This window comes from Phyllostomus hastatus, unplaced genomic scaffold (assembly GCF_019186645.2).
Source record: "Phyllostomus hastatus isolate PE091 unplaced genomic scaffold, TTU_PhHast_1.1 phas_contig_209, whole genome shotgun sequence".
NCBI lineage: Eukaryota > Metazoa > Chordata > Mammalia > Chiroptera > Phyllostomidae > Phyllostomus > Phyllostomus hastatus.
In genome coordinates this window covers 18,506,321-18,519,284 of record NW_025333735.1, presented here as the reverse complement: position 1 = coordinate 18,519,284, position 12,964 = coordinate 18,506,321, and the positions used below count along the sequence as shown (strand labels likewise).

At 39.8% G+C, this 12,964-nt stretch overlaps 2 protein-coding genes across 12 annotated transcripts in view; one reads left to right on the top strand and one right to left on the bottom strand.

Annotated features, from left to right (window-relative positions):
* DNAI4 (dynein axonemal intermediate chain 4) overlaps positions 1-12,161 on the bottom strand; it is a 73,371-nt gene extending 61,210 nt beyond the window's left edge. Inside the window, exon 1 of the mRNA XM_045835515.1 lies at positions 12,023-12,161. Coding sequence (XP_045691471.1) covers positions 12,023-12,069 — 47 coding nt within the window. The 5' untranslated portion in view covers positions 12,070-12,161. The remainder of the gene's footprint in view (positions 1-12,022) is intronic.
* A 122-nt stretch (positions 12,162-12,283) lies between these two features.
* The window catches only part of MIER1 (MIER1 transcriptional regulator), a 56,834-nt gene continuing 56,153 nt past the window's right edge, over positions 12,284-12,964 (top strand). For 3 of the 11 annotated variants that reach the window (XM_045835366.1, XM_045835365.1, XM_045835375.1), the window contains exon 1: positions 12,284-12,447. In XM_045835366.1, the coding sequence (XP_045691322.1) occupies positions 12,390-12,447 (58 nt within the window). In that variant the 5' untranslated portion in view covers positions 12,284-12,389. Of the gene's footprint in view, positions 12,448-12,555; positions 12,746-12,964 lie in introns of all 11 variants that reach the window. The other 8 variants (XM_045835364.1, XM_045835363.1, XM_045835371.1 and 5 more) reach the window with 6 other exon arrangements.

The following is a 12,964-nucleotide window of genomic DNA, read 5'->3' as shown; positions in this document are numbered from 1 at the left end:
CATTATACTGTGGATTTTTATAAAATAAGGATGAACTGCTTTTAGATTTTAAAAAGAAAATAAATTTCTAAAGAAAACATTTTTAACAAGTTTTACTTTTCAATCCATAAAAGATCAGACAAAAATAAAATGTTTAAATGACATCAATCTGTTTTTCATATTTTATTCATCACATTTATTAATACTTGACACTGCTGTTGTCTACTCCTCTACTAGTATACAAGCATGTTTGGGACACGAACTTTGTCTTGCTCATTGTTATATCTCTAGTACCCAGGACAGTGCCCAGTATATTGTGGGCACAAAATAAGTATTTTTTTCAAGTAAATGAATAAGTGAATTCCATTCATGCTACATTCTTTTCAAGTATTTTACCTTACCCTCTCCCCTTCAGTCTCTAAATGACTTTATCTCTAATGTCTCTAAGAAAATAAAAATGATCAGTCAGGTAAAAACTCCTTAAATTATTTCTCTACCTTCATTATATTCTTCTCGCACATTCTACAAACTCATATAACCCCATTTTCATTTCTTTCTTCCTCTTTCAGTAAGAGTTGCCATTCTTATCTAAAGCTATCTTGCTATCTATGCTTTGAAACTTGTTTCTTACCACTTTCTCAGAGTCGTCTCCATCAATAATTCCCTAATTTCTACATCTTATTTCCTATTTTTTCCCTTGAGAATATAATTATGCTCCAGTCATCCCCTGAAACTTAAAAATCTTCCCTTTAGCTATGTCTTCCTCTATTACTATATTTCTCCTTCCTTTCACATCTAACTTAAAATATTAGACAATACTGGCTACTTCCTTATTCCTCTTATTTGTTTCATTTATTCACTATAATCAAGTTCTGTTCTCTCCTCTCCTATTGCATAGAAACTATTCTCATTAAAAATCACCTAGTCCTTCAAATTCTCAAATCCTAGGGATTCTTGTCAGTACTTATCTTTGCAGCATCTGACAGTTGACAATCCCCCCACTTCTTAACATTAACCTCTCAACTTGGTTGGTTTCTGGATACCACTGTCTCTTATTCTTCAGCCTCCTTGGGACCTCCAGTCACCTGGCCCTCCCATTTTCTGCCAACTAGTACCTTTAGGTTTCTCTTCTTTTTCTACTTAATCTGGAATACACAAGGCATCAAGGAAATCACTCTTTTAACATTATCTTCAATTCTTGTTTTCTTTCTCCTTGACATTTGCCCTCTCATCATTACAAAAATCCAGTCTTCCCATTCTATTTTTGGTTAATTAGTTTCCTCTTTTGAGGAATACACTTAGGCTCAAACCTCAGTTACCTGTTTTCACACCATATATACTATCCCTGAGTAAATGTAATAAAACCCATGGATTCAATGACTACTTATACTCCACTTCCTTCTAGCAATCTACCATCATCAACGCTATTTCCTTTCTCTTGTCCCCTGAAGATTTTATATCTTGAATTACTGACTCTCTCCAATACTACTCCTGGCATAATTCCTGAGTATTTCAATTTCTATGAAGGTAATCCTTATACTACGGCTTCTTAGCTCCTTGAAGTCTTCTCATGTAAATGATATTGTCCTCCTTGCTATGTCAGTTATTTGTTCTCATGGTCATAGCAAGGTCAACCATCACCTCCTACTTTTCTAGTTTATATACTCTCTTAAACCCCAACTTCAAACAACTTTCAATTCTATTATGACCCTCAAACCCTTGATTCTACCCTACTTTACTCCCTTATCCACTCCTCTCATGCAATCTCTTTCCTCCTGAGTTTAAGGTTAATTAATATAATCCATAGTTAATTGTTATAATCACTCCTTACACTCTCACTCCCCTTTTCTTCTTTAAATTCACTGTAATTTCTAGCAAAACCAAAACTTTATTAATTAAAATTATCTTCTTACTTTGAGCCTGCACCTGTATATTAAACATGTTTCTAGCATCTATAAACTCAATGTTTTAATATCTGCCCTACATGTATTAGCCAAATGCACCTTGTTCTGGATAACCTGATGTGCCCAAGTCATCTTGCCTTGGCTTCCTGCCTTCCTTTTTGCCTCTCACCCCTAGGGGCATGATTTTCTAATACAAACCAACTGATCCAGAGTCCACACCCCTAACTACCTCCTTAATGGAGCTTTCATATTGATTATACACCTTCCCTAATCACCCTATAGCCAGGTACCAGATAACTAGGATAGGACCCTATGCACCAGAATCCACTGAAATCATTCAAAGTAGCCAATCCTAAATGTACTTACCCTGCCTCACATATTTCTTCCAACCAAAACCACAATCAAGACTCTTACCTACAGTTCCCTCTCCCTCTGGCTGGTGGCTGACCCGTGTTTCTCCAAGTGGTCTCCTATGGAATTGAGGTGCCCTCTGCTCTAGGGAACTCGGAATAAAAAACTATTTTTTCAATGGTGATTGTCTCCTGATCTGTTGCTTTACTATACCCTAAATTTCCTATTAATATACTACATTTTAATTTAACTCAACTTGAGCATCTAAATGAAGCTAGAGAAAAATATGCAAACATTATGTTAGATCTCACTTTAAATTATGGCTTATTAACTTAAAGTGGGACCCTAATTTGCCAGCAATCATACTGCATTTTCTTGGTTCACTTTTTAACTGCACCTTCTAAGGCCACTATTTCATACTCTCTCCTTGAAGATCAACATCTCCTCTCCCATCTTTACCTTTAGCTGATTAAATGAGAAAATTGAAGTAATCAGGTAATTTCCAAATACTCTCATTGTCACATCTAGGCACCTACCTGTATCTGTGCCTATGATCTGTATTTCTCTCCATGTTATGCTGGAAGAGTTATCTAAGAATCTAGTTTAGGTCAATTCTTCTACAACTGCACTAGATTCCACTCTCTTTTGCCTTTAAAAGGACATTGTTCTAGTAATTCTCTCTCAAAAGCTATCTACCATAAGCTTCTCTTTCTCTATTGGATTATTCCTTTCAGCATGTAAACACACTATTATTTCTCCTATCTTAAAGAAAAAACTTCTCTTTACTGTATCTACCTCTCCACCTACCATTCCATTTCACCTTTCCTTTAATTATAGCAACTCCTTGAGAAAATAATTTGTCTACACTTATTGTTTCTAATCTCCCTCTTTATGTACTCTTTCAAACCTGACCTAATCATATTTTTGCCCTTACTTCACCAAAGGGATTCTTATCAAGGTCCAGTCACTTGCACAATATTAATTCCAATGGTTTTTCAATGTTCTTTTCTTACTTATCAACAGAATTTACCCATCTGGTCATTCTTTTTTCTTAACTGTGATGGCAGGATATTTTCCTTACCTGGTTTTCCTTCTACATTTTTCTATCCTTGGATTTCTTCCTATTTCTTTCTACACTTATAGCCTAGGTGAATTCATCCACACTGCCATGATTTAAATGTCATCTATATGATGATCCCCGAATACATATATATCTCTCTCTGAACCACTGACAAATATACTTATTTTCTTAACACTTCTAACTTAAAAATTAGAATGTCCAAAACTGAACTCCTCACAAACTTGCCCTCACCCTGTTCAGCAAATGTACTTGCCTTGCAGTATTCCCATTTGTTAAAGATAATGCTATTCTTCCAGTTGCTCTTGTGAAAAAGAAAACTTCAAAATATATCCAGAATCCAACCATTTGTCACCAACTTTTTGCCACAATCTTGGCCCAAACACTATCCCATCTTTCTTAGAATACTGTAGTAGCCTTCTAACTCATCTTCTTGCTGAACCTCAATCCCCTGAAGACTACTCTCCACACAGCAACTGGAGTAAACCTTTAAAGCACAAATCAGATCATATCACTACTCTGCTCGAAACCCTCTGTTCATCTCCCACCACGTTTAGAGTAAAAACCTAAGTTCTTCCTCTGACCTAAAAAGTCCAACATGCATCCAGTTAGGTCTCTGATTTCATGTTCAATGCTTTTTCTCTTGTTTACTCTGCTCCAGTCACATTGGCATCAGAGCCTTTCCATTTGTTATTGTCTTTGCCTGAAATTCTCTTCCCCATAAATGTAAATGCATAGCACCCTCACTTTCCTCAGGTCTTTACTTAAAACTATCTTGTGTGACCTTCTCTGGCTCCCCTATCTAACATGTCAAATACTTCTCTCAAATATTCATATTACCATGCTTTATTTTTCTACCTTAGTACTTTTTACTAACTGTAGCTCTCACACACAGGTAGCATTTAGCATTTCTTACTTGTGTCTTTTACTTATTTAACTTATGAATTGCCCACTGTCCCTACCCCTCTCCACCCTTAGAATCAAATTTCCATGATGGTAGTGATTTGGGAATATTTTGTTCCTTGCTATATCCCTAATGCCTACAATAGTACCCAAAACAGTAGCTGCTTAATAGATATTTGTTGAATGAATGAGTAACCCCCAAATCATTACATTCAACTCAAAACATTCTCTCAGCCTTCATACTCAAATGTTTATCAGCCTACTGGGACATCTTGAACTGAATAGATGCATAATGAAAATATTTCACATTTACTCATAAAGCAGTTCTTCCTCTGTTATTCCCTATGGGAACTTAAACAAATGACAATTCGGTAGTTACTAGCATCTTATGGGAGAACATTATCAGTGAACACCCCAAAGTCTTTGACTGTAAGTTTTATGGGAAGGAACCATGTTTATCATATCCACCATTTATAGCCCTAGCAATTAGCACTCTGCCTACTAGATTGAGAAATTAAAGACAGAAGTACAGACTACTATTTAAAAGAAGTTGAAAGAAGTACCTGTTAGAAATTATAGCCAATTATATTAGAAATTTATGGTACATGTCTAGCTATGTTAGAAAACAGGTGTTTCCCATAGCCACAAATTAGTAGGCAATAAAAAGATTATTTCAGGAGGAGATAACCACTTTGAAAATCATTTTGCCTTAATAACAGAATCATGACACAAGAGGTCATGTAGCTCAACGTTCTTGAATTTCCTAAAGCAGGGACCTAACTTTTTTTGTTCACTCCTATGTCTTCGGTATCTAGGGTATAACTGAAAAATATAAGGCATTCAACTGGTATTTGTGGAATGAATACCTGATGATCATTTTTATGAAGAAAAGCAAATGACATTAAAACACCCTATATATACATAAATCTCACTTATGAAATAAATAACTACTATAGGAAAAGTAGGAGCGGCTTTTTAAAAAAGTTTTAAACTTTTCTGTTTTAGCCTCTTCTCATTTTAATGGAATAAAGGTAATGCCAACCTAAACCAAGTCATTTTCTTCCATTCATTAAAAACACAGTACAAGCCCTGGCTGGCATAGCTCAGTGGATTGAGCATGGGCTGGGAACCAAAGTGTCCCAGGTTCGATTCCCAGCCAGGGTACATGCCTGGGTTGCAGGCCATAACCCCCAGCAACTGCACATTGATGTTTCTCTATCTCTATCTCCCTCCCTTTCCTCTCAAAAATAAAATAAATAAAATCTTAAAAAAAAAAAAAGAACCTTGTAACATGAAGAAAGACCGAGAGGAAGAGCAGAAATGTGGGTACATAATAATGGACTATCCTTCATGAGTTTTGTAAATCATTTAATGATTGAAACAATTATACCGTCTTATACTCAAGTTATTTAAAAGTGTGGAACTAAATGGAAGTAAAGTTTTAATAAGTTAAAAAAAAACACAAAATAAAACACAGTACATAGGCTCTGTGCTACATGCCGACAGAGATAGAATATGAATCAGGTATGGGACCTACAGCATTTACAATTTAACAAAAGGGACAAAACATGTATATAATTATAATGAAAGTACAAAATCGTATTTGCCTCAAAAGAGGTACACAAAAGATGAGTTGTGATACACATTACTTTCGGTGAGAGAAGTGAGCAGAAAAATTATGAAAAGTGTTATCTGAATTAGGCCTTGAATGAGACTAAATTCAAAAGAAGTATACAGGGCATGGATGTTATGTGTGTATCTGGTGCAGGTGGAGGTAAGGGAGGACGAGGTATTGCAACAGGACAGGAAATGCCCCTTGGGCAAAGTTCATTGTGAACAGTAACAGTGGAAAAGCATGTGGGATACACAGGGAATCCTAAATAACTCAATTAGATACGTGAAAGAAAGCAAAGTTAAGCTTTGAAACAAATGAAAGAGCCAGGCTATGTCTTTGAAATTTATTATACAAGCAAGAGAGTGCCTTTTTGAAGGTTTCTGAGCAGAAAAGTGATAAATACTATGCTTCAGAAAAATTTAGCTGTCTATAGAACATACTAGAAGCAAGAAGGCCATTAGTTAAGACGCTATGGGAAGACTCTAGATGAGAAAGAATCAAGGCTTAACCTGAGGTGGCGAATGCAGAAATAAAACAAATGCAAGATGTAGCATTTATTAAGCATGTCTTTTTATTTTCTGTATTTTGATTCTTTGACATCTAGGAATTTGCTGACCCTAGAAGGCCTGCCCCTCCTGAGGCTAATCAATTCCTATACATAGCAAGGGACTCACCCACAGCACACTTTTTATATGCAAACCCACCATCCAGAGCCCATACCCTTAACCACCTCCTTTATCAGACACACACAGAGCCATCACTTTCTGGGCCACTGCCCATTCGCCCTAATCACCCCAGGCACAGGAACCAGAGAATAGGGATAGTCCCCTATACCCAGAGCCTTTTGAAGTTATTCAAACAAAACAGTCTTAAACCTGCTTATTCTGCTTTGCCTGTTCCTCCCTACAGAAACCACAATAAAATTTCTGGCCCATGATTTTCCCTTGCCTGTTCAATCCTGACTGGCCCTGGTGCTTTCCCGTGTGGTCCCCTATGTGGTGTGGCATACCATGCCTCTTGTTCCTAGGGACCTATTAAAAAAAAATCTTCCTTCATGATAATCATTTCCTTATCCTATGTGTCTTTTCGTGCCTAATTAAAACATCCCAGAAACCCCTAAAACAGCAGATATAGAATTCACAGGACTTGGTAACTGAAAATCACAATGCCACTTAAAATTTAAATTTGAAATAACATCCACCTATATTTTTCTAATTCAATTCTTATAACTTGTGAGATATTCAATAGCCATGTTTTACAAATGAGAAAAATTAAGCTCAAAGAGGTCAATTTAAGTGCTCACTCTATTAATTCATAGACTATGTGTTCTTGAGCAAGTTTCTTAATTTATTTTTCCTATATGTAAATTAAAGTTAATAATGGTATCTACCTCATAGTGTTAGGGTGATGTTTAAATTAGCCTTTATTTCCAAGGCACAATAAGTTAAATTATACATATGCTCAATTTAGACATCAGTGATATCCTGGTAGCTGGCTGGTAGCAGTTGAAAATTACTAGGTAAAGTGAATTTCAAGGAAAAGTGAGAACTGCAGATTCTGATATGGAAATGATAATAAATGAATTGAGCCCCCCAAATAAAAACCTAGAGATAAAAGTGAAGCTAAAAGGGTCAAGGAGAGAAAATGGAGATAGAAAAAGGCATTTAGACCAGTAATAATTAAGCCAGTAAAGTTGAGGTTAAAAAGGGAAATTTTCAAATGCTGTAGAGAGGTAGACAAGAAAGCCCATTAATTTGGTGGTTTTTGAAACCTTTAGGTTATTCATTATTGACCTTTGAGTAGTTTCTGTACAGCAATGGAGACAACAGATTGCAAGAGTTAAAAAGTGAACAGATATACTTCTGGTGTTTGGTCCAACATGTAAAGACCATGAAAATCATCAGCCCTATATTCACAACAAGAAAAGGCTGAGCAAACTGAACACATTCTTAGATCCAACAGAGAACTGAGGTTACAGCAAACCTGAAAGTTTGAGAGGCAGGAGAAAGCAGAGAATCATAACTTATTTGAAACAGAAACTGCCACTAGAGCCAGCAAGTTGTAACAGCTCTTAAAGGGTAATTGACTAATAATTGCTGAAGACTGAGAATAGAGTAATTTGACAGATAAAAACTCCTGGAGGCCCAGCCTTAAAGAAGCCTCCACACTTTTGTGAATTGTACTTCCTCAAGCTCCTCCAGGCTTATTATGAAGATCAGTTATGAAGATGGGGCGGCGGGGGGGAACTCTGATAGTTCCAGCAGAAGGACAGGAAGTTACCATTTTGAAATATACCTAGAATGTTCAATTCTACTTAACAAGGGCCTACCCTCAAGGAAAACTAATTTATCAGAGCCTAATCAATGTGGAGGGAAAATACCCAACTCCAAGTCCCTCTAATCTTTTTGTTATACCTAATAAGAAAAAAACGCCTGAAAATTACTTATGAAGGTCACAGCCTAGGGCCTGTTAAAAGACTGACACCTAATTAAAAGATTATGGAACATTGCCTCTCCCTCCACATCTTACCACCACCACATCAACAGGGCTCCTATGTAATAATGGGGGGCTGGCTGGCAATGGGAATAACTGCAAGGCTCAGACTATTTAAGAAGGAGTCTCTAAGGAAACCTAAAATACAGAGATGATAAAAACCAGAACAATAGAAAAAATTGAAGCCTCAGAAACCTACAGCTATAGCAAACAAATAGCATAATTCCTAGCCAGGTAAACATAAAACCTCACAGTAAAGGCTTGGACTTCCCTCAGTCCATACTACCTGAAACATGTTCAGCTTTCAACAATAAATTACAAGGCAAACCAAAGGGCAAAAATCAGTCTGAAGAAACAAAGCAAGCATTAGACCTAGACTAAGATATGGCAGAAGTTTTGGAATTGTAAGACTGAGAATTTTAAATAATTATGATTATTGGCTAAGGACTCTAGCAGAAAAAGTGGGTAACATGTTCAACAGATGAAAATTCTAAAAATCAAAAGAAAATGAACACGTAAGTTAGTAGAATAAAGAAACAGCAGTGAAATGGGATAAAAGCATTGAACAATCAATTAATGGTAGTTTTCATTTAATGGGGGAGTGCCCATATTGTTAAGGCAATGGGAAGGACCCATAATAAGGAAAATTGGAGTGAAAAGTGGAAAATTGATAAACACATGTCTCATGAGATGCTTTCTAAGATCAGGATTAAGTCCTAAAAGGAGGAAGATGAGAAATAACACACTACTATGTCAAACCATTGTAAATTTTAGTGTCTGTGAAATTGTTTTAATTAGACAACATGGGTAATCCCCAAAGTTTAGATTATATTACTTCCCATCTCCCACCCAATCCTTTCCTTGATAGATAATCGCCTATGAATGGCATTATTTAAGAAATTCCCAAGGGAATTTTCCTAGCACTCTCAGCTATGAGAGTTGCATCACTTAAAAAAAAATTACATGACTTTAGCTTAATTTTACCTTGAAATTTCAATACTTACATGTTGGGAACTTCCCTGCCTGGTTTCAGGAGCTGTAAACCCCCCCTGGCTAAGGCTAAGTGAGTGACCTTCGGCCCATAAGCCACCAAGGAGACAAAGCTTACTTCCTTGGCAGGGGTGCTGCCTCTGCATCTTTTACTTCACCCTGTGTGGCCCCCCAGTGCTTGGTTGGTTAGCCAATGATGGGTAAGATTCCTTAAGGGAAGGATGATCTAAGACAGGCACCATCATGGGGCCCCCAGGGAAGGACTTGGGGGCTACAGAAAAGGAGTGATGGACCTTCACCCTTTAGCTTTGACACAGCCTGAGTCTTCGTTCTGTCTGTGAGGAGTCTCCTAATCTCTTGGTTGCCTCAGTTCCCTTGCTCCACCTAAGCCTGAAACAATGACAGGGTGGTGTAGCCCTGTGCTGGAAAGGGCAGGTTCCCTGGGCAATCAGGCCTAAGAAGGAATATGTAAAATCCTGTGAAACCTGTTTTGTTTAGAATGCTCTCAATTAAATGATAAGTGTCCAAGCTGGAAGTGAGTTTGTTCCTCAAAGTTTTATGGCCATTTAGCTAGCTGACCCTGACTCAAAATAGCCCCTCAGAGTTCTTTGTATGTTATCTATTGTTTGATCCTCACTGCCTGATAATGATTAATGAGCTTTACATATACACCCTGTATTCCTATGCAGACTGAATCCAATACAAGCTTCTCAAGGCAAGGGTCGGGGCTCTCTCCTCTTGAGAGGGTGGCTGAGGCGCTCTGAGGCTTGCTCTCCTTGCTCTCCCCTTGAGAGAGAAGTTGCACCGTCCCTTTTCCTCCACAGGACTCAGTAGTCCATATGAATTTATTTTGTCTCATCCATAATGCCTCGGACACTGCAGGCCAGTGTCCGTATCACCTACATGTCAAAACAAAAATCAAACATGATGAAGAGTAACCAGTCACTGAAGTACAAACACTCATTCATTCGTTCAGTCAGCAAATATTTATTGAGTGCCTTCCTCATTCTAGGCAATAGCAGTGAACAAAACGAAAAAATCTCTGCCCCTATGGAGTTCCACAGCTAGGGTGAAGAGATTAACAAACATGTATCCCAAAAAGGGCTAAGTTTTATGGAGAAAAATAAAGCAATGTTGAGGAGGAAGAAGTATTATATGTATGTAGGGTGGTTAGAGGATTGATAAGGTGACATGTAAAGGAAATGAGCCATGAGATTATGAGTGTATAATATTACAAGGGACATCAAATGCACACACTTGAAGTGGGAAAATAATGTGTCTGATGTTAATTGTGGAACAATATGGAGTGTAGTCAAGAGGAAGAGCCCAAGGTAAGATACTGTAAAACAATGTAAGTGGTGAGCTTTCACTTCTAGAGAAATGGAAGGCAGAGGAGGGTTTTGAGAAGAGCCAAACTGATTACTGTGTTGAGGGTGTTGGCAAGACCATTTATGTGGTTACTGCAGCATTACAGTGACTTACATCAGAGTGGTAGCCTAGATTTATTTTCCAGATAGAAATGGTAGAATTGGCTGATGGAGCAGGGTATACGCCAAAGTTCTTAACTGAGTAACAAAGCAAAAATAGCCACTTTACTGCAGTATAGGTTAGAGAAGTTCAATTTTGGATAAGAATTCTGAGATGCCCATTAACTTTTAAGTGCCGATGTTTGATTTTTTTTTTCAAGTCTGTTTCTTGAGAGGTGTTGGCTAGATATATAAACTTTGGAATCATCAGTGTATAGGTGATTTTTTAAGGCGTAAACAGGAGAGGTTTAAAGACTGACCCCAGAACACTCCATTATTTAGATATGAAGAAGTCCCAGCAAAATAATTTGAAAAGTATCCATAAATCAAGGGGAGAACTGGCGTCCCAGAAACCAAAGGAAGTAATTGAAAACTCAAGAAGTGATAAACTAGATCAAAACTACTGATGGGTGCGTTAAGAATGAAACAGATGTGGCCACTGAATGTGGCTGGGAAGCTATTGTTAACCTTTACGAAAACTTTTTTGAGGGAGTGGTAGAATGGGGAAAAATCTGAGTATCATTCAAGAGAGAACGGAGGGTTCTCTTCCAAGAATTTGCAATAAGTTCTACTAGCTGGAGGAGATTGGAGAGATGTTCAAAGTTTGAGAAGAGAGAAGAAAAAAAGGTCTGGAAGTTTGGGAGAGTGACTAATATGGAACTTGAGTGGCATTGCTGGGGCACCACGAAGGAAGACTTGGAAGGTATAAGCCAGACAAGTCCTCAGAGCTGTGTGCTTTTCTCCAGCCTCTCATTCACCTGTTGCAGGGAGAGTAGAATGTTGTAAGCAGGAATGCATTTTAAGGAAGGATGGTATGAGGAGGAGGCAGAAGAAAACCGCAATTACAGAGCAAAGTAGTAGTCAGTTTGGTGGCTCACATAAATCGGGAGGATAGAACATACAGGCACTGCATGCACACAGCTAGCTTGAAACTGCAGACCGAAACAACGGAAGAGTGCTGTGAGGCAGGTTCTCAACAAACTCGGTCTTTTCTCATTGAGCAAGCACAGCTGTAGGAGATTTGAAAACGGCCGTATTAAGGCCAAGGAAGGAGAGACATTTGCCTCTTGGCTTGGAAGCTTCGAGGACTGCTTATTGAATCCAGATGCAGCAAGAGATGGCTCTACAAGGGTTCCCTCCGCGACCCACGGGAATAAGCTAAGGTTTTAGCGCCGGAACTTACAATGCGAGGCTCGGCTGCTTGCGACTTTCTACCGGAGAAATGGGCATGGTGACTACTGGCTGGGAAGTGATCGACCACCCCCTTCCCTGCCTGCTTCTGGAGCCCCTGCACCCCAACCCTAGGCGTTAGCGGCCAGGGCTGAAGCACCGGAATGTTTGCCCGGTGTCATGGAGACGGTGGAGCCCAGGCTCAACAAGCGGCCGCGCGGTTGGCTGGCGGCTGGAGGCCGAGGAGGAGGGCGGAGGCGGAGGGGAGGGCAGAGGGTTGGCGGAGCAAGAGGAAGCTCGGGGAGACGACTAGAAGAAGGAGGCTGGAGGCCCCGGCCCAAAGCCCCTCCCAGGCTCTGAGTCTCCCCGGCTGCAGGCGGATGGATGGGGATTCTTCAGGCGGTGGCGGAAGCAGTGAAGGTGGCGGCGGCGGCAGCTGTAAGTGCAGCCTCTATAAACCACCTCTCCTCTCCTAGTCCTTTTTGGGATGAGGGACTCCTGAGTTGTCCTCGATCCCCCTTCTCTCCTTCCCCTCCCCCACTGCAGAGTACCGCCCGGAAGACCCTTAACTTCCGGGGAGGGGCTGCGAGAGAACCAGCCCAGTTAGCTGTCCTCCCCTCCCAGAGTGGCGCTGGAGACCCAGGGCGCATGCGCAGCTCTCCTTCCCGGCCCACCCCCTGCCAGCCCGGTCTTTCGCTTCGGCGGTGGCTGCGGCGCGCTGGGAATCCTCTGCGGAGTGAGTTCGCCTAGCCTTGTTCGCCTCCGCCCCTTTCTCCTGTCGGCTTCAGATCCTGGTCGGGGTGGGGCTAAGCTGACCTCGCCCCCTGTGGCTCCTCCTCTCCCTGTATCTGTGGGTTGTGTCCTAGCCCCGGGGAGGCTATTGCTCGCACAGCAGCCCTTGTGGTGAGCAGGGTCCCGGGCAAACCATCTCTTTGGAGGGAATTAGGGAGGGAAG